General features: G+C 37.5%; 1 protein-coding gene across 5 annotated transcripts; it reads right to left on the bottom strand.

Annotated features, from left to right (window-relative positions):
- Nucleotides 1-1,667: 1,667 nt before the first annotated feature.
- Nucleotides 1,668-20,968, bottom strand: LOC129769316 (cyclic nucleotide-gated cation channel beta-3). Of its 5 annotated transcripts, XM_055771484.1 has the most exons (8): nucleotides 20,810-20,968; nucleotides 18,306-18,897; nucleotides 18,046-18,251; nucleotides 17,818-17,990; nucleotides 17,369-17,754; nucleotides 17,160-17,309; nucleotides 16,986-17,070; nucleotides 1,668-3,176 (listed from the first exon to the last, which is right to left on the bottom strand). In XM_055771484.1, the coding sequence occupies exons 2-8, from the start codon at nucleotides 18,825-18,827 to the stop codon at nucleotides 1,927-1,929; spliced, it is 2,772 nt and encodes a 923-aa protein (XP_055627459.1). In that variant the 5' UTR covers nucleotides 18,828-18,897; nucleotides 20,810-20,968; the 3' UTR covers nucleotides 1,668-1,926. The 5 variants fall into 5 exon arrangements, with proteins under 5 accessions (XP_055627459.1, XP_055627455.1, XP_055627457.1 ...); XM_055771480.1 differs by having other exon boundaries at nucleotides 18,046-18,897; XM_055771482.1 differs by having other exon boundaries at nucleotides 18,046-18,873; nucleotides 20,810-20,962.
- Between the last annotated feature and the right edge of the window lie 1,276 nt (nucleotides 20,969-22,244).

The raw sequence follows: 22,244 nt of genomic DNA, 5'->3' as shown, positions 1-22,244 counted from the left end.
GCTTGACATTATGACATCCTGGACCACAATTACATAAATTGTTATTAGCAAGTCCGACACGATAAAGACGCGACTGAGCCCGAATTGATTAAATTTTTGGGGTAATAGAGTAAAACCATTTTCCGAGATCATCTCTCCATTGATTCTGCCAACTAATTAATGCCTATTATCGGCAAATGGAGAATAATTCATAACACGTATCGACTCGCCCGTATGTAAGCAACAAAACTGCTCGTCGCGTCACGGAGGAAAGCGAGTGGTTAGTGCAATCGAAACGACATACCCCTGGATAGCTGGATAAATTTCCTGTCTAATGGTATATAACACAACATAAGTCGCAATAACGATTTTGAGCAATATATGCGTTTGAAAACTCTTAATGAATCATTTTTCGTAGTGTGACCCCCCTATATAGAAATCAAAGACATAGTCCTATGTCAACACCAAAATTATAGCGGTACGTGAACGCAGCAATTTTCCCCTGCTTCCTCTAATGATTTTTCTATTCGCACAGATTTCTACGGGTTTTTACAATTACTAGTTGAGTGAAATGGATTGTTAAGATCATGGGTAAACACTACAGACGAGGACGAGAATACAATCACAACCATCAATATATTATTTTCTAGGACATTAAAAAATTGCAAAAAGTTATTTCGCAAATTAGAGGCGAATGAACTGCAAGGTTTAAAGCTTCTTAAAAAAAAGTAAAGTGAAGTATTTCGCAAGCCGACTACTCCGAGTCAAAGGATGAGGTCGTATATTTTGACATGATATTACCAGAAATGACTCATCGCATAGAATGATGTAGGGGAAGGGTGGTAAAGACGGACACACTAAGTAAAATGTGTTTTTTTCGTAAATTTCAAAAAAATATATAGCTATCTCACCGCAAATTGATAGTCTAGGTAGGATAGTCTCTTTTCATTAAAAAAATATGGTCTTTGAGGCAGAAATTTTGAAAAATGAATGTGCCCGACTTATTTGAAAAAATAAGTTGAGTCGGGAAAGATGGACACCTGGGTGGGAAATATCGACACTAACTGAAAATTCGAGTTTATGTACTCGATAAGTTTTGGAAGTCTTCAAATATGCCTCAAAAATGATTTGTCGGTGACGTGTCCGTCTTACCCGACTTGGTAAGTATTTTATTTTCGTCAATATTTCTGGAGTAAAAATGAGAGAACTTCACCGCTGATTCGATAAACTGAAAGAGAAGTGATGGTAAAACATTCACGTAACGAAATATACCCCAAAAAATTACTCGATTACAATGAGAACCTTATTCTCTGCAGACGAAAATTGACATCGAGCTGCTCTTTGTAGATTACGTTTTGGTTTTTATTTAAAATTTTAACAGAAAGCCAGCTAGGTGTATACAGTAAGTGTCAAAGGTATTGATACACTGTATTGCAAGTTTGTACTTTATTAAAATTTGAAATAAAAATGTAATTTATCAACTATACAGGGGTGTCCGTCTTTTCCGACTTCCCCCTACACGTGTTTTGCTGAATTGAGGTTCTCTCGATACCAAAAATCAAATTTTTATACCCAAGCATCTCAATGTTCTGAGTAGTATATTAGAATAACCGGAACTTCTAACTTCTTCTAACCAATCATTGCAGGAATATTCTTCATGCGGTCATTCTCAAAACCAAACCGAGTGATTTACACGTCATTCAAAATGATTTATTTCCAGTCACGATATAATAAATGTGGGTGCCGTACTGGCATTGACATTGATTAGTTTCTGTCGACAGACATTTGCAGGTGCAAAGTTGAGAAATTCTTATTTATGTCAGCACGAGATTTTTATGTGTGCGGTTACTATTTTTTCCCTACTTGCGATACTTCGGGGGGTAGCGATATTTACCTCTCGCAAACAATTATAGCCCATTATTTATTCCAATGTGCACAAATATTTACTCAAACAGGGGACTTTTGATGATCGCGTTCAGCGTTGGACAAATCATTCAATAGCTTATACTTTTCCGTGTCAGTCAGATTGATGTAGCTGTTGTTGTCCATCAGTTCCTTTCTAATGCTGTACACAAGATCGCAAGGCAACTCGACATTCTTCTCGTTTTCGATCTGAACTTGAGTGGTGTGAACTTCCAAACTGCGCGTGGAGATAGCATCTTCCGACATACTCGGCTGATCGATTTTATCTTGCTTCACGAGATCACTCTTGAATCCTTGAGTGAGAAGTTGAACAGCAGCAGATTCTTTTGGCAATGCTTGGATGACAGTTTTCAATAGCTTCGGTGAATTCTTACGATGGGGATTGTTTATGACCACATCCGTGTCGGCATCGTTTGTGTTGATACTTTGTTTGGATTCCGCTTTTTCGCGGGCAGCGTTTTTACGCATCAAGCTCTTGGCACGTTTTTTAAGAATGGCTTGCGCATTTGGATAATAAACGATGGCTTCGTTCAGATCGGATTTGGAAAGGACGAATAAGTTGGAAAATCCCTTGGAGCGCACATCAGCAGTTCGTCGATTTCCTTCAGCTCCGTTGATGGCCAACAAGCTGATCTCCCCGAACACTGAACCTTCATATAGAGTAGCAAGCACGACATCATTTTTGGGACCTCCCATTACCTGCACTTGTCCTGTTTTCACGATGTACATCTCCTTTCCGACCTCACCCTTGCGACAGACGTAATCACCGGGCAGAAATGTGACTGATCGCAATTTCAATACCAACTCGCGAAGTAAAGCTTCCTCACAATCAGCAAACAGTTGCACTTTGGAGAGAGTCTGGATGTGAACCGAAATCGCGATGTCGGTTTTCAGATTGGCAGGCAAGGCATCCATTATGTGCGTCTCATCCAAACTTCTTTGCTGTTCCCAGGTAAACGTGAACCACATTTTGACGCGCCGCTGAAGATCCGTTGGTAGATTCAACTGTCTCATATACTCCAGTGTTTCGTCCACCAGCTGTTTGTACTCCGATTTCGACCTGGTAGCGGTAGCTATAATGTCCCTAATTTGACCGATCAGCAGGGCAAACACGAAAACGCCCATCAGCCAGGCGGCGGTCATGAACATCAGTTCGCCCTCTTTTTCCGGTTTGGGGTTCTTCCCTATCGAAGTTGCGGTCTTCGTAGCGAAAGCGAAACACCGAACGTACGCATGGCCCTTATTATTGAATACCCACCGATTGGAGCCCAGACCTGTGGATGGATAGAATGGATAGCGTGTTAGAAAATCAGATTTAAATGAGATTCATAAGATTTATCGTTTATGGAATGATAACCGATAATATGTGAGCATTTGCGAGCCCTCGAGCATTTGTGTTATGAAAACAAAACACTGAGTGGGTGGTCACGCAAATATTGAGATATGCAATTTCAAAGTTCATACTATTTCCTACTATTTTTGGGAGGCCTGATCTTTCAAAGACTTTTGAGCCATCTGAGAAGCATTTACGACAAGGCTTAATTCATGTGCCTTTCCAGTATGTATGAAAAGGTCACCGTGCAATCATGTTTTCTAAAAAGATGAAATATCAAATGTCTGCACCCTGATGATTAGTATTTATTATGATTCGCAGTATGAACGGTCGAGGAGAAGGTGTGTCACTGATAACAACGTTGATAATGAATACAGCGATGAAATGCCAGATGGTTATGACCTAATCTAAACCATTTTTAACGAACGCGCAATGGAATTCCTCTGAATTTGATTAGTTAAAGGGCATCAGACCAAATAATGCCTAATAACAGCATTTATCATTGATTGTGAATTGTTCAGAGCCGTGTGCTATAACGTAAATCGTCTGTTCAGGGTGTATGTCTATTGGAGTCTCGTGACATTTGCCAAGCGAATCGATTTGGTAAAACAAATACTTCCAATAGACTATGTTTTTTTCGGTGACAATAATGTTGAAAACACCTAAGTAATGCTTCGTCGAACTTTCATATGATGTTCATTTTACTTCTCGATTTCTGCGTTCCTTGAAATAACATCGATCATAGCGCTTGGTAGTCGGAATAAACATATCGGTCTGTTCTAATTCTGCACGAACAAATTTATCTGTTTGAAATAATCACCATTGATGAAATTAAAGAAATCTAACTATACGTTTCGTCATCCATGTTGGTCTGATCTGTTTCTAGATAGTCTGTTAGTTTATCAATTTTCAGAAGCACATTTTTGCGACCCAGGATATTCACTAAGGACACGTACACCAGAATGCTTTTGGTCCGATATTTGAAAAAATATTTGTAATCTGCTGGCTCAAGGGCATGCTTCTTAAAACTGAATCTATCGTTCCTATCATATGTATTTTTTGAATAAACGGTTTGGCAAACGTTCTTCTAATTTATTCTATTGACAATCATTGAGACAGCCGTATTTTTTGCTTCGTATTATGTGTGGATATAAAATAAGTAGACTGACACTATTAAACATTATACATTCTGTCCAAATTCTATAAGATCTATTGAGTTTTGCATGCAGATCTATTACGTGAGAGAAAAATGATTTCAATTTATAGTTATTTATAGTTATTATTATGTTATTAGTTATTTATAGTTATTATTATGTTTTGTTGGTGACAATAATGTAATGTATGTTATCTTTTCGTATAAGATCAATTTTCTGCTTTATCGATTATTTTTTTAGATATTAAGCTTGAAAAATTCCGGAAGGAAATGGGAAAAAGTGTCTACGGAGAAAGAAAATGATCAATCAAAGCATGGTAAAATACAACGAAAAAGCTGAAATTGGATTGCTCGACGAATCTAAATGATCTCCAAATAAATCAAAACTCTCCAATCGAAATAACACGAACTGCTTAGGATAACTTGAAATCATTGATGCATATCAAGCGATTTACATAAATTCCCATTTCTTGAGTTTTTATTATGATTATAATCGTTTTTGATTTTCTGCAGGTCAAGAAATATTTCTGGGGCTTGTTATTTTTCAATGTTATTATCAGTGACGAGAAAAGTGGAACTTTGATAGTCCTTTGAAGTAGGAAACATATGTTTCTAGTCAAACCATTGGTGGTGAATCATGCATGGTTAAGGAAGGAATTTGTGCATCTAGGAAACTAAATACAGTGTCCATATCCTCCAAAATCAAAAGCTAAAATCTTCGGGCAAAAAATGTGGAACAAATTGCCCTTCGGAACCCGGATATAGTTTCCAAAATTCAATCTGCTTTACCTGGAAAACACACGCCGTCGTTTGATCCGGTGTTGGATCACGCCACGTCACCCATCGAAGAAGGAGGACGTCACTCTCCCGACCGAGACTACATCTCCAGCGCGACAACATCGAGTATCGAAGACATCGAAGGGCCCCAACGACACGGTACCAATACTAACCTCAAACAAAATTATAGAAAATGTAAAAAAAGAAAACTAATTCCCTATCTTTTCGCTCTATCCTCAAAACCAGTCCTTTATTGCTTAGACAATTTCTCGTTTCCGCTTTCCGCTGTTAATTTCACCGGTGTTTAAAACAGGTCGACACAATCTTCCCGAGGGCCAAAGCCGACCCTGAGAGTGATTAAAAACGAGGTGAACTCAAACGGGCAGTACGGCTAAAGCCGTAATCAACAAACAGTATACCCTAACGAATTTTGAAATTATTTGACCGAACAATAAGATATCTCTGAAAATTGGTCATTTTGGTCCTATGGTCTTATGGACAAAGTGTATGGCCCTAACCACGAACGTCACTTCACGGTGAAAACGAAATGAATTGTATACAATTTAAACGCACTTCATTCCGTTTTCACTGTGAAGTGTCTTTCGTGATCAGGCCCTATATGCATAACCCTTTCATTTATATAGCATTCTATTTGAATCAAGCATTGCTCGAATCAGTGTCGGAAGTCCTCCTCGCTCAGACTATTCAAGACGCGTGCGGCTATCTACCATGAGCGAATGCAAACTTCTTGATGTTCAATAGTGAGCAATTCAAGCATCATTTTGAATCATACTTATTGAATACTGGAAGCATTATATAAAATTTGCCACTCTATACGAATTTTACACACTATACAACCCTATCCAACACACGAATTCTAAGTTAACAGATAAAATAAAATGGTCGATTGTTTCGATATTGTCATCAGTTTCTGACATAGAGGAGAATGTTGAAGATGACTGAAAATATCTTAAGCAGTGTTTTCTCGAACTCTGATGTGAAGTTTAACAGCAATGGCTCTGTTGCTCTATTCATCATTTTTTCCGGCGGAAGAAAGAAGAAACCTAATGCGAATGAAGGCTTCTGCTTCTGCTACTAGTCTATATTCCTATACATATAACATATAGTCTAATTTTTTTCTGTTCCGTCCGATTTTTTTGACGTAGGACTACGTCTTTCATTTCTATACCGGGGTGTAAAATCAAAGTTTCGAAAACGAAAGCGTTACGCCGAAGACCGAGATTTTGAGTGTTAATAGCTCCTAAACAACTGAACGAAATGGTATGATAAACACTTCATTCGAAAGATAAAATGTCTACGCGTTCTATACTTGTTACTTTCTGATCCAAAAACTTGTTTCAATAGTCTTAAATTTGCTTTCAAAATAGGCTATTGAAATCACCAATCGGAAATCCACTCAGTTCTAATTGAACAGCGATTGGAGCATGTTGTCGCTGTTGTGGTGAAGCTCTTCATTTATCATGAAAGCGCGGATGAACGGTGTCACCAAGAGCCTGTTTGTGCACCTTAGGCCAGAAGGGAATCCATCAGGAGGAGAGTGATGCTACAAACGGTTCCCCGGGAAGATCTCGAAGCAGCCGCTACACACACACACATACACGCACGAAATTCTTTCCGTTTGGATCGAGAAAGATCCGGAAAATAATCTGCCAGTTTCTCTAGGAATTTAGAAATACATTCATGTGAAAGAGTTTATTTGAATGTTTTCTATCCATGTAACACTGTGACCAAATATGTTTCAATCAAGTGCTATTAACAGATGGTTATCGAGTTAGCATTAACCACTGGTGGGCTTCCAGTATCGAGGAAAATGTGGAAATATCTAATCGTTACTGAAAATAATCTGCCAGTTCCTCTGGGAATTTAAAATTACATTCATGTGAAAGAGTTTATTTTAATGTTTTCTATCCCTGAAACACTGTGACCAAATACATTTGGTTTTGTGATTTTTCAATCAATCGCAATTAACAGGATAGCTTCTGAAGATTATTCTTCCCCATCAGTAGGATATTTCCGTATCCAATATTGGATGCATAAAACCCTGTGCCTCCAACGTAACGCTCTCGTTTTCGAAGTTCTCCAAATATTCATTCATTCAGAATATTTCAGATTCAACTTCATACAAATGATCTCTAAATCAACGATAGTCCTATGTCACCCTTGCGGTTATACCATAGATATAACCCACTTCCTGTTTTTTATGTTTGAATGGCTCGTTGGCATAAGTGTATTCGGGAAAGGTTTACAATGAAGGGAATACAACAAATTTCACTAATTTTATATGCGGAATACGAAACGCGGAATATGTAATTATTCATTTGTCAAATACCGGCAAATATATGAGGAATATGAAACATATGTATATGATTCAAACATATTTACCCTTTCAAAGAGCAAGAATAATTGTAATCTGTCTAACTGAGTATAATTAATGTATATCAGTGTGACACATAGCAGGATGAAATGGTAGATGGAGTATATGTGGATCGGTAAGCAAGATTAAAAATATATCACCATTGATTACATTGAATGTGAAGTTTATGGAGAAGAAACAAAAAAAACAAGTTGAAAATACTTACGATATCGTGTGTTTTGAGGTAAAATACACATGGAATCATGAAGTTGCTTTATTTTGAATGAATAGCTGTGGTATTGTTATTTCTTCCCATTGTCTTATTCTTATTATTAGTCTTATTCTAAGGTATCGGAAGGGGGTCTCCGTAGCCACATTGGTTGCGCGTTCGCTTAGTAAGCGATCGATCGTGAGTTCAAAACTCAGGGCCCTCATTGACCATCTTTGTGTTGTTACAGAATAACTACGTCCACGCAACAATCATCAGCGATGGAGATCGATCCACGGTCAAAATAAGATCGATTCATCCATACAACTGCTCTGCTCTGCAAGACACATCGGGCTGCTGTTCTATAAATAACTCAACAATGATCAATCAACTGTCTCCGCTGTCTGGTCTAACTGGATAATGGAAGAACAGAACGAAAACTCTTACGCCTATATGGCAACTGTGTAAATGTGTACCATATACAATGGTATAGAAGGGATACTCTAACGCCGAAAACATGGCAACTGTGTAATGTGCTAATTATAGATATGATAAACATGTGACATGTACACGATTGAAATTCGGCTCTGTTACAGCTAAAATGCTAATGAGCCTAAAATAAACAAAAGGGATAAAAAAAAAGTATCGGAAGCAGTAGCTTTTTCAGTGAAATGATGTTCGTTTGCAGACTATCACAGTCAAGTTGTATTGGTTCTACTGCTCAATCTATCATAGAAGGCATTAAGTCATTAACAATTATTAATATGAGTCATGATGATTATTAATATTTCAAGTCGTTTCATTTTTGTCATGCGATGTAATGTCGATGTAATGTCCTCGCATGATAATCGCTGCCATCCTCTTAGCATTTATATCATTTTTCACTGTACAATTGCCCATGTTGCCCCAGCCCGGAAGACACTCGCTTAAGTTGTTCGCCACCCCGTCATATACAGAAGTCTTTCGCTAACTGGACTGTCTTCAACTGGACTTATCTATAAAAGGGCGTACGTTGACTGGGCTGTAAAGCAGTTAAGTATCAATAATAGATATAATCTTCAATTTGAAGTATTGCTTTTGCTGTTTTCAGTCCAGTTAGCGAGTAAAATTTGATAATTGTATTGATTTTCCGGCCCAATTAACGAACGATCACTGTATGGGTGACACTATCCTCATTATTGCACATAATTTTGTGTTTCATACAACATTTATAGGAACGAAATTGAAAGAAAGAATCTATATTTGGTTTGTCTGATTTAGGGTGTTTTACGCTAGTAAATACAAATCGATTTTCCTTCATGAAAATCACATATAATCGATACGAGTTTGGATTTGTTGAAAAGCCCCAAGTCTCTAGTTGCTACTACATAAGGCGTCGAAATTATTCAAATTTTTATATTTTTTATCGATTTTCCTTAAAGAGAAATTATGATCATGGTTTGGCCACCTCTTATCATGGACTGTCCAAAAAATGATCATGGTTTGTCCGGTTTCAGAAATCACCATTTTTGAATGAAAAAATGAATCAATTTTCAAGTAGATGTTGTATTTACCATTGTTTTAGTTTACTGTCATCATATTGATCCATTCATAATTTAGTCTTTCTTCAGAATATTGCCTTTTATTGGGCATTTTAAAAGTGTTCACCTCAACACATTCGACATAGAGAAACTTTATTTCTGATATGTGCGAAGGACACAATAAACAAACTGCAGCGCGCCAAACGGTTACCATAGAAAACATGTGGACAAAATAACATTAATTAATTGGACAACTCATGATCAGAATTGAGGTCATCGAAATGCGTTAATTTAATGGTTTAGCTATAAAAATCTGATACAAATGGTGTGCAAGCATGATGTTTACAGTATTTATAAGTGTTATAATCCAGAAAAGGTCGGAATACGTGCCAAATAATCATCTGGTGATTGATTAAAAGTTAGATCAAAGGAGGGGCGCATTGACATCAATAGAAAGTGTATTTTATCATCCTTTAAGACATTTGAATCCGTAAAAATATACTATAAAACTACTCTAAATCATGAAAAAGACTATTTTATTTATATGTTTTGGAACATTCGAATACCTGATTTGACAGAGGTGTGATTAGAGCATTCAAAACAGTGGATTTATTAAATCTTATTAAATCGGTACTAGAAAATCGATTTTTGCTGGATAGATCATTGAAAAATCGAATGCCTTTTTCCCAATTTATTTACTCTTTCTATAGAGGTGTCGTCTTTTTTTTAAACATGGAATAAACATTTTATATTTCTATTCAAATATCAAAGCCCAGAAAAATTGTATTTTCCATAACATTCATCTTGTAGCGTCAAAATTATTCCGTTGGCTTCGTACCATTGCGGGACATCTATTGAATAGTGGCACGAAGCTAGATCTGGCTAGAAGATCGTAGGGCCCTCGTGTTGCTTCTACAGAGGAAGCAGACGCTTCTGTAGACACTCCTTCAGGTAGATCTGCCCGTTTATAGTCCCGGTAGTCACTTTCCATTCTTTGTTTTTGAGAGGCTTTAAACTTTGCAGTTCATTCGCCCCTATGACCCGGTAGTCACGAACGGCGCACTCCGTTTGTTACATGAGCTTGCCAAATCATGTGTTTCTTGGCAAACTTCTGCTTCCTTACTTCCTCCGGAACACCGAACTTATGCTGGGCGGTGAATAACGGTAGCCCCGGAAACTCATTATTCATGATGAAACAATGAGACTATGTCAGCATCTGGATGTACAGTTTCCGGGCCCGTGACTCTCCCACCGCATTTTGCCGTTCGTCACGATTTGGAGCCTTCTGCACTTTGTACGTATGCAGTCCCTCCCGGTCCTTATCTCTCTGAACGAAATACTTGGACAGATTCAACTTTTTGGCCACATCCCTGACCGAAGCATTGGGATTCCGCTTAAACGCTTTCACGACACGCTAGTGATCCTGATCACTAATGGAACATCCATTCTGACCGCATTTCTCCTTCCGCTCGATGCTCAGAGTTTCGTAGTAACGTTTAAGGGGCTGTCCACATACCACGTAGACAGAAAAATCATGTGGACACCACCGTGGACAAACGTGGACTTTTCCTATACCCCTCCCCCTGCTGTCCACGTGGACTTTACACCAATTATTTCTAAAAAGGTCAAAATAAAATTTTGGCTTAAATTTCATTTTGGGATTGCTTCTATTTTCTATTTTATAGTTTTATGGATCATGCTATTCAAGTTATAAGAATGTAGTGTTAAATTATATAGTGTTGGTTTGTTGGCTCAAATGAACAATGAACCTGCATCCTGATCGCTGGCTTCATGTACCAATGATCTTTCAACTTCGTATGTCTTGGAAAATTTTAGGTTGTTCCCGAATTCGTGCCGGCTTTAACCCTCTAACGGACTGTGAGAACTAGGCATGTAATCAACGCAAACTACAATACAGCGACATGTTTACATGCTGAAATACACAAAAGATTTTTTTCTATAAACAAAACAATTAAAAACATTGAAAAAATTGGTTGCCACCTGCCTGTCTAGCGTTAACAGTTGTTGGTAAAAATGTTTTTCTTATGTTTGAATTTTTGATGTTAGTTTCAACAAATACAATCAATAAAATTCATGATCAGAAGAAGTTATAATTTATTGTTAAAGAAGAGAAAAAAATAAAATCGTTGGTGGCAATATAGTTACCATTACCCGTAACAAAATCAAAAAATCAAAAGCATCACTCTTATAAACACACAATTATTCGAATATATTGGTTCATTTAAAAAGTATCTGCGTTTTTCTGTTTAGTTTCTGAATAATTTTTCTGAAGTAAGACTACGTCTAACCGGAAAATGAGGGGGTAAAATGAAAATCTAGGCACTGAACAAGTAGGAAAAAATCAAAGAATTCGAGCGCTTATAACTCGATCATTTCTTAATAGATCGCAAAGATGTTTGCAGGGTCTGGGTTATACCGTGGATGCATCAAAGCTTCCCAACTAATCGCCCTATTTTTTTTGGCGCGTCATCAGAGATTTATGTGACACTTCCATAATCATCTGGTTTCTTCCATAATCATCTCGTGAAAACTATCTAGTTGGGAACCGCACAACACTGAATTAACTATTTGGCTATGTAACTCCTTATGATCGAAGATTCGCTTCCAGTTCCACCATACACACTGCGTCCCTTTTTTGGAGTCAAGACTTTGATAATTATTTGTAGTGGTTTGCCTTGCTTATCCCATGATCTTTTGCGAACGATATCGTATTTTTCCCCCTTCTATCACCTGTGATTATTTGCTCCAGAAATGGGTTGATTTAGTTGTGCTTTGCTGATGAAAATTAATCAATCAACTTCCTTTAGAATAATTCATGCGGTTTCCAAACTTCGATTTTCTCTGCGTGGCCTCTTTTTCAAACTATTGATTGCCTAATTCTTATTCCTAGTTTACACAGTGTGTGGTATTGCTGAATCGATTCTCCGCAACATCTAAGCCCAACCTCCCAAAACATGTTTGGTTCCTCGTAAAAAACTGGGCAAGGTTAATTTTTATGCTATTCTATGAGTCAAATTATTGCACTCAAGAAAAGTGGCCCGAACAATTGATAACCGGAAGGTGCAATATCTGGTGAGGACGACGGGTGAAATAGCACATCTTAGGGAAACATAACATTTTCGGTCGGGCTTTCAAAAAGAATGAAATTTGGAATACGACGTCTATCATCTTGGCTAATTCTGTTAGTTTGTTCTGGATCGCTGACTTTAATTTCGTTTAGTTATAAGCAGTACTTTTTAGAATTTATCGAAGCTTTGTAGAAGCACATAAAGCAGAATTCCTTTTCAATCTTACCAGACACAAGATGCAATAGTATGAAATCGAAATATTGTAGCGTTCTACGTAACAAAGCTTCACCAGGTAATTCGTTGTTCATTTTCTTTGGTTCATCACCTTTGGAGTTCTCGAAAGACAGATACAACAACAAACCCGTACCTAAGAAAACTATGTCGTGCATTTTTCAAATTACAAGATTCTAAAATAGTCTTCGTCCTGGCGGAATGTAAATAACTTCATCACTCTCAGTTCATGTACGTTACTCTCAGAATACGCACAGTTCAATAATATGAAAAAAAATATGGTATTTTACGGAGCACACGTAAGGAGCGGCAAGATTGAAATTCGATGTAAATGCAGAGCAGATTTCATTCATTTTTGATTATATTGTATTTTCAGAAATATTTATTTAATGTGTCCACGTGGACATTATCTAGACCCCCTCCTCCCTCACCGTGGTCAAGCGTGGATATTTTCGTACCACCTACACCCCCCCCCCCCTAAAATTGTCCACGTGGTATGTGGACAGCCCCTAATCACACGATTCACAGTTGACTGCACGATTCCGAGTTGTTTTGTTTTCCGATGTTCCGATTAGAAAGTTAAGGATTCTCCAGATGCTTGCGCAAAATCTATTCGCGACGTTGCTTTCCGGGTGACGCCACTTATAACAATTTTCGAAATACTAGCAGCGATAAAAATACAGTGTAAATAATACATTCTAAACTACTTCTATCCAAATTTTCAAGAGAAAATACCCAACCGGTTAGTTTTCTACAATGTTTTTTCCGCGATGCAATTTGACGTGGAACACTCTTTATATTAATTGAAACATTTAATTAGAAACTAGCTGACCCGACAAACTTCGTCTTGCCCAGAATGGATTTTTTGTTATGAATACTTTCAAACATTAACGTTTTCTTAATAAACAAACGTTCAACGTTCTAATTGACCCTTTACAATTTCCTTTTACTATAAGTTTCCTAGTACTTCTACCAAAACTCGTCATTATAAATAGTTAAATTTCATGCTAATAACAATTTCATACTCATACTCATCCACTCACACACTAATAAGGGAAACTTTCAGCAATATTTAGAAATTCATTCATTCATTCATTGAGAATTGATTCAGATGTAATTTCAAACAAATGATTACATAGCCAGCGGCAGTCCTACGTCTACCTTGCGGCTATATTACAGATATAACCCACTTCTAGTTTTTTGGTGGATTATTTGAAGGAAACCTGGATGAACTTTGTTTTACATACTGTATATTATAAAGCGGAAGTTTAGGCAGTTTAATAGTTGTCAAACTTAGTTTACACGTTATTTCAAGCAGATGAAACGAATGTCATTAAAAACTGTGGCAGATAAATTTTGACCGATCTTCTAATCAAATCTACAGTTCATTAGATCTGAATCCCTCAGATTATTTCGTGTGGTATAGCCAGTGTCTTAAGGTGGCCGTACACTGTTTTCCCGGAGGTCAAATATTTGTTATTTTTTGACAGATAAGGTTTGATTTGATATTTGTACAAACACTATTTTGTTTGCCACTCTTCAATTTTCAACAGTAGTAAACAATATCAAACACCGAACATGGAAAAAATCAACTGAAATATTCAAGGTAACCTAACCATGTACCGACAGGTTCGAAGAACAGACTGAAAAAATATTTTAGGCATCCAATAATTGAATATTTGCTTGTCGTGTTTTGTGTAGAATATATTTGATCTGTACACGTTAACCAAATTTTATCTGTCAAAAAGAGTAAAATATTTGGCTTCGGTCAAACAGTGTATGAGCACCCTTAGAATATCAACAAATATTCACGAGTAACGAATATGATTTAATTTCAGCTCGAAACACACTGCCCTCATTATATTGATGACAATAACAAACGAGTTCATTTGGTTCATATCGCTGATGCATGAACGAATTTGCTATAATGAATGAATGCGGCATTGAGAGGAGTTCATAACTTCGCTGTTATTTATACTTTGAATATCAAAAGCAACAAATTGATATTTCTCACATACGAAACGATATTCGTTCTGGCATTGATTTTGAGCCAATATTCAAAAATAAAATAAAATTAGTCAGGCTGGATCATTTAGAGAACAAAAACGCCAGAGCTCGATGAAACGATAGCGCAGGATTTTGTTTGACGAGACGGTAACAACGGCATTGCGAACGATCCCTAAACACCGTATTGCAATTGAATAACAATTGCTCCTAGACTCGATGGTCAAATGGATTACAACATATCATAATCTTCTTGTTGCCTGCGTTGATTTGGAAGGACTTAAGCATCAGTACAATCCGACCTCAATAAAAACCAGCCGCACACAGCTACCTCTGGTTAAAAGTAAACAACAGCTGATATTCATTTGGCTAAAATGAAATTCTGTTCTGGCTTTCTGAATAATCAAGATGAAAATGACATTGGGTGGAAAAATAAACATCAAAACATATAGATCAACAGAAGTTCATTTGCTCATATTCACTGGTTGCTTGGATCTGTCATTTTGATTTTAGTTTGGAGTATATAGGTTTTCGATGCAACCTAGCCCGAAAATATATGCTTTTGAGCTAAACGAAGATGATTTATTTTCAACACTGGGTATAGCATATATGTAAAAAAAACTCACAGGAGGGTTTTATCCGAGACACGACCGCATAGTTGACGTAGAATTCCGTTAGGCTTTCTGTTGATTTTGGATATGTTTGAAAGATTACATTGTTAAACTCTTTGATAATGATTTGGTGGCCCTGAAAAGGGCCGTTTTGTTTGGTTGTTGGGTATTGTTTGTTAATTCCACCAGTGTTTACCGAGCGATGTTAACAGAAGGATAGTAAACAGTCGTTGGATGGTGCGTATCAGATAAAAGATGCCGAAGTGGACCGAGATATGATTAAAATCACCCTCTGTGATCCTAGACGAGATGCCTCCTGTGTTATGTATGGATGAAATAAAGGAAAAAAAATCACCAATATAATATAAGATAACTACCAATACTGAACACAATTATCAATTTTTCTCATCAGTGTTTACATGTTACTTTAATATAGAGAAAACATATTTGAAATGGAAAAGGTTTTCTTTTAAAATGTTCACTTTCTGAGTGTTTGTTCAACCCAATGCGAATTTTTACTGGACTAACAGCACCTAATACAATATGTAGATAATATGGGAAATCACTTTTTCTAATATTTTTTCACTTTTCCAATTTTTCTCGCCGTATAAACTTTCCTTGGTTGAAAATGACCACAACAAAACAGACAGCTTGAACCAAACGACCCATTCTCGAGCAGGAACATACCTTGGTTCTTATTTATGAAAATTGGAATAAATCGAGTCATTTTAACACAACTGCTACCAAATACAATTTTACACTTACACTTGTGCCCAATTTTTCACAATACACGATTGATATGAAATTTCATGAAGCAACCAACATTAAAGTTCCAAATTTAAATTTCATTCGCTAGAATTAATCGTATCACTCAACTAACTTGCAATACAAAAATGCCCCCGACTTGCATATATTTGCAATGCCGATTTCTCCCAGGCAGCTTTGTTTTGATGTCTCTGTTAGGGACCCGCCGCATGTGTCGTCAATTTCGACCAATCAGAAATGGGTATTTCCGTTAGGATGGGGGTTAAGATTTTTCAATTGTTCGATAGTTAATTTCATGACATATATTATTTTCTTCAATGTAAAATATTGTTATGGAGTGCCGTAATCGGTTGACGCAAAAATTTCATCAATCCATCATGAAATGACTGAGAAATAAGCGTTTTAAATTGGACAATTTTCACGATGTACTCGATTTTAGATTTTCAATTTGTACCCCAATATGTTCCCGAAAGACGTAATCCTACGTCAAAAGTAACCGAAGCAAAGGAAGATACCCTCCCTGTTATTTAAATTGCGAAAAAATAAATTAAAATTGTAGGAGGCGGATTTAAAAAACTATGATTTAAGTCCCTATAGACTAAAATTAACGGTTAGGATAAACGCCTTGCAAGGATGTATATTTAATATCGTAATGACTTATTTTAGAAGATTTGTATCGTTTTTCAATAGCCGGAACTCATATGAAGACACGCGGTTTCTACCATTCGGCTAATCGTTCATCACAATTCACATTTTTCATTAATATCATTAATTGAAGGTCTCAGCGCAAGCTTCCAAAATTTATCTTCAAGATTAAGCAAATATTAATATAAAGTAAGATCAGTTCGTTTTACTCTAACCTCATAAGCAGTACCTCGAGGATGAACAAAAACTTGCCAACTTTAATCTCTAACGACGTTTAACAAAAAGTAATCTTGAATCAAGGCAGATAGCAACTCGATCAAGCATTCAATTGATGTTATTTTTTTCCACAACCAAAGGACAATAACACACTCACCTTGATACGCGCTGTACGCGTAGTACGAGCATGCCGTCAGGTGAATCATGTACAGCATATAAGTGAGCGTTTTAACAACGCGTATCTAGCATGCAAATAAAAATAAACCATTATTCGCAATTACACGCTAAATATAAATATATTTATTTTTTTGCTCATGAATCCCCCACTTACCATATGCGGCGAAGAGATGACCCGATCGATCAGTTTGAAGAACTCCCAGAAGCTTTGAATTTTCAACAATCGTGGAGCCCGAAGCACCACATGTTCGGTGCCATATTTCAAGTACAACAGATCCAGTGGCATGAGAGCTAGCAGATCCATCTGCAGGAAAAAAAAAGTTTTGCCTGTCATCTTAATTTTTTGTAAGTTTGTAAATGTACCTTAAACTGTAGCTTCCGCATATAGTTGATTCGGGTTAAATTTGTGTCCTTGACCCAGAATCCCTCGAACAGATACATGATTCTGTGCTTCACGAATAGAATGTCAATCAAATAGATAATATCCGCGCATATGTCGACAGCAATCCAATATTTTGTATTTTCTGGAGTTTGGTAAGGGAACGACGAACGCAGCGGGATGACCCAAGCATTGTACAGGTAGGAAAGTGATACGATGAACAGCCAGGAGATATAGAACTTCCCCTGAGGGTCTAGAACAGTATTCGTTTTCGCCCCACTGCAGAATATTGGACAAAAGTAGTGATGCGTGCATGCATTTGTTCCTGTCGCTGACTGTAGCGTGAGAGCAGAGTTTTGAATTGCTCGCACTGAAAATACACAAAAATTATCAATAGCAGATAACGATCCAAACTTATTTATTCGTGTCTTACATTCAATGTTGTGCTTCTGTGTCGAGGGAGCAGTCGAGGGCCCACTAGCGCTACTGGAAGGAGTGGGAGGGATCTCCAATTTATTTCTCATTCGTTTTGTCCGTTCAGAAAATCGATTTGCAAGATGTCTCAGTCTACCTGTTACAAAATCATTCGCATTGGGTGGTGGACTCCTGAAATAAAAGTTTCTGGAGTATAATCATTATTTACCACTAAAACGTAACTCACATATTTTCCCTATCCTCAATTATTCTCTCGTTACTGGCATTGTTATCGTTCTGGGGCTCAGACACGCTACCGTCAGGCTCGCCAGTGGGCGCCTTGAATGTCCCATCACACAACGAAGGACTCGATTCTGTGACGCAAATTTCTAAAGTCTCGAGTGGCGTTCCAACTGAGGTTGGCGATTCCGGCTTAGGATCCACTGTATAGTGCTGATGTTCTAATTTAACCAACATGTTATTCTCATCATTAATTATTCTTTTTACCAACTCATGTGTGCTTCTCAAATTGGACACTGCCCCCTCGGCTTCCAGGCAGCCAATTTTCCCGTTACGGAAGTACAGTTTGGATTTGTAGCTCTTGGGACTGAGCGTCTTGATGCGCCTTTTCTGCGTTATGTTCACTCTAAACGTGGGAGATTTTATTTTGGAACTGTCTGTCCGACCGAAGCAAATTTTGGTGGGACTGCACTTATTTTTTATTTGTTGCATTTTTTTCTCCAAAACCTTACGCTGACGCTCTCTCCGATAAAGTTGTTCATCGAACTCTCTTTCACGTTTCAGCATTTCCTCCGTTACCGAGATGAAATTTTCCAACTCTTTAATGTCCTTGGAGATTTCCTCCAAACTTTTGTGCAACTTATTGTCATCCCTGCTACCATTTCTGGACATTCTGTTCGAAAACGGATACCGCCCATTAGCGGAAGTGGAATACTTCTCCGGGTACAGGACGGTTTCCGAGCGGGATTTGTTGTCCTCCCAGGCGCTTGTTAGCCTCGTCGAGGACATCGTGGTACGTCTCTAGTCCGACGGGGAGCCAACGACACGCGATGTGCTGTAGCAGAATTTCAATACACAACTATGGAGAACAGAATTATAAGGAGACAATTTTCTCTAGCTTAGTTGGTAGGTATGTATGAATCAACATTCGATAAATTCACGCCGAGCGCCGAGTCGTACGGCCGCACAGTATGTATAAGTGTCACCATAGAAGGTCTAGTGGCCGTTGCGAGACAATTCAGTATTGGACCATCAACATGGGAATGCCACATTGAATACTAATCGCGTGTTTGGCTGTAAATTATAATCGTAATTTGATTGCGCGCCGTGCAAACCGCTGGCTGCTAGCGGTGAAGGCTTGTTCGTAAAACAAACATCCGTTTGGAGTAATCCAACTAGAGTGTTTGGTGAAGACGAAAAACAGAAAAGTAATATCACAATCAAGGTAATACCACAATAATGGACCGGAACACTTCGCTAACGAAGCTATGTTTTTATCAGATGTACCAGGTATGCAAGTTGAAATTGTCGGGTTGATGTTTTACTTATTACTAGCAGTAACTTGGTATTTGCGGTATTTGCGGTATTTGCGGTATTTCTTACTTTTGTTTATTTCATTTGAAGAAAAAACGACCAGAGCACATCGCTTGTTTGTGGTAGCTCAGATGAACATGCTCCTACGGTGGAAAAATGACCAGGATGGACACTGGCGCACACCGCTAACCACTGGTAAGCACTTGTTCTTGCTTTATAGGTCATAGCTTTCACATTATCTAACCGCAGGTGTACAGGACCTTACAGATGGGTCGACATAGTTTTCATGCTGAAATGCCCTTTTTCGTATTTGCGATTTAGACAATGTTTCAACGGACACTGTCAAAAGTAACTCTATTATTTTCTCTTGAATTCTGTCGGGAGCCTTCAAAAAAATCTCAGAAACAGGTTACTACCCGAATTGTCATGAAACTGCCAGGCTTGGTTCTATTTTCAAATCAGGAGACGCGTGTGATCCTAACAATAATCGACCGATTTCAACTTTGTCAATTTTTTTATAAAGAACTGGTAAAATTACTAATTAATAGATTCACATCTTTCCTTGACAAATATAAAATATTGTATAACTTGCAGTACGATTTTCGGAAAAAGAAGTAGTACAGTGCTTGTATAAAAAACTTGTATTATTACTGAATAAAGCATAGAGGCGATTTTGCTGATTTTGGATCAACACTTTCTTGGTTTGATCACATTGAGCATTTGGAGAAGAAAGTATCATCTCTCTGTAGGATAAGGGGTAAGGTAAGTCGTTTCGTATCAAGCGGCATTCCTGGGGTCGAACATGCAAATTTCACTTTAGAAAATTTCAAACAAGCAGATGCTCGAAAATAATATTCAAAAAATCAGTATTGTTCCCTACTCTACAATTATATTCAGACAGTTCCTCTAATATGCTTCCAATAATCAGTCTTTGCCACATGCAATCATTTATAATCTACAATAAAAAAGGTAATAATAATGATTCAAGTTGCTGAACAAAGCATGAGACATTGTTATCTCATGTCACTCGCGGCATAGAATAAAGGGGAATGCTTAGCTCCACACTTAAGTCTTATCGAATATTAGATAATACGTTCCGTTCCGTTCATTGTTTTTAAGAGGCTTTAAACTTTGCAGTACATTCGCCTCTAGGACAATACGTTCAATTTGCACTCATTATTCTATGCGGATTATCATATCAATACCTCTTCCCAAGCGCCCACGACCTAAAGTAAAACGGAGGAAGTAAATGATGTACACTATATTTGTCCTTTTTACTGCAAGTGCCCAATCCTCCCCCGAACAGACAGCTCGCGTGCAAAGATTCATCATTACACTAACTAATTTGACAGCATTGTTGTTATTCCATATCACAAAACACAGCACAATTGTGAATTACTTGGCAAATACGAATGCAGGCTTTTTCGCTCTATTATTTTCACACTCAATTTACTTACGTTTAACTTTTATCCTACCAGCATATGGTTGCACTGAAAACTCCCATTTACTATTTTTGGCGTGTTATTCAGGCGAGAAACATTGACAATCTAAAAATGAATACGTTTTGACATCCTGCCAAACTACTGATGGCATCCTGCAAACAGGAAAAGGAGGTGACGATGTCGAATCGGCGCATGTGTCGTGAAGTTATACCCATCCTCCGTGAATATGAATTTTGCGACACCGTGTGCACGTGGAATCAACAAGTGCACGCGGTCTTTGTTTGTAAACAGTTCAGAGAAACATGACCTGCGTAGAGTGATCAGATTAGGGCAAAGGATTTGCATTTTACCATTTCGCTAAACACCAACAAAAATATTGGGTCATTTAGAAAGTATACAGTCTTTTGTTCAAATGAATGAATTTTTCCTCTTATTGAAAACCAATTTTAATCAAGTACATATATGCTTTTATAACCTATAAACTTTCGTCATTTTTCAGGTAATCTCATAACTCCATCCGTGTCATGATAGATCTGTATGGTCTTGCAAAATCATGATGGAAGAAAATTCCGGACGTAATTCACGTAGCACCCAAACAACGAGTTTCTTTGCGTGGCCGCCCTGTTTGAAACGATTCCAAACTGTCACGTGGTTGACTTTTAGTTCTGCGTTCGCTTACAGCACAAATTTGTCTGCATGTTTTTGTAGTATATTTACTTCTTCTATTGCAAAAAGCATCACGTTTCTTCGGTAATTTCTCACATTTTCAGCAGAACGTTTGCGGAGAGAAGCCTAAACTCCTACGATTTCCAGTAGTGATTGTTATAGCAGCGAACATAGTTCATCTAATAACTACACAAAACAATAATCAATCACACAATAATAATTCCTGAGTTCTGAGATTAAATACAGTTATAAGCAGTTGTGTAGAAGACCGTTGAAAGATCTCCGAGGGACCTTCATCTGGTAAATTTGCAAATTAATGTAATATCGATTTTTTTTTTCAAACATTAGGTTTGGGAAAAAGTAATCCATTATTTTTGAGTGAAATTTAAAACTATTTTTGCTTCGGCTTTTCCGATTTTGGACGAAAATGCAGCTTTTTATTGGAAAATTTGTTGTCATTCTAAAGGTAGCTTCATATTGTCTCTATCATAGAGGTCTTGTTCCTTATTGGTGAAAAACTCTAGCAATAGGTTTTTACAATCTTCTCTTGATCCTAATTTCTTATCACTCTGGAATTTTTGTAATGCGAGAAAAAGTTGGTAATCGCTTGGTGCCAGGTCCGGACTATATGATGGATGCATTAAAACATCCCAATCAAGCTCTCGGAGTTGTGTGGCCTCGCGTTGTCATGATGGACCCATAGACGTTCAATATTATGGCGCAATATGGCTTCAATACAGTGATAGACATTCGTTTAGCAGCACTTGAAAAAAAAAACTTGAAA

The sequence above is a fragment of the Toxorhynchites rutilus genome, chromosome 2, assembly GCF_029784135.1.
Source record: "Toxorhynchites rutilus septentrionalis strain SRP chromosome 2, ASM2978413v1, whole genome shotgun sequence".
In the NCBI taxonomy this organism is placed as follows: domain Eukaryota; kingdom Metazoa; phylum Arthropoda; class Insecta; order Diptera; family Culicidae; genus Toxorhynchites; species Toxorhynchites rutilus.
This window is presented reverse-complemented; position numbering and strand designations above follow the sequence as displayed.

Coding starts and splice junctions, on each gene's coding strand:
- LOC129769316 (XM_055771480.1), bottom strand. CDS start 18,827: ATGTCCTCGACGAGGCTAACAAGCGCCTGGGAGGACAACAAATCCCGC. Junction 17,991..18,045: donor ATTGAGGATAGGGAAAATAT/GTGAGTTACGTT, acceptor CTTTTATTTCAG/GAGTCCACCACCCAATGCGA. Junction 17,071..17,159: donor TCATCTCTTCGCCGCATATG/GTAAGTGGGGGA, acceptor TTTGCATGCTAG/ATACGCGTTGTTAAAACGCT.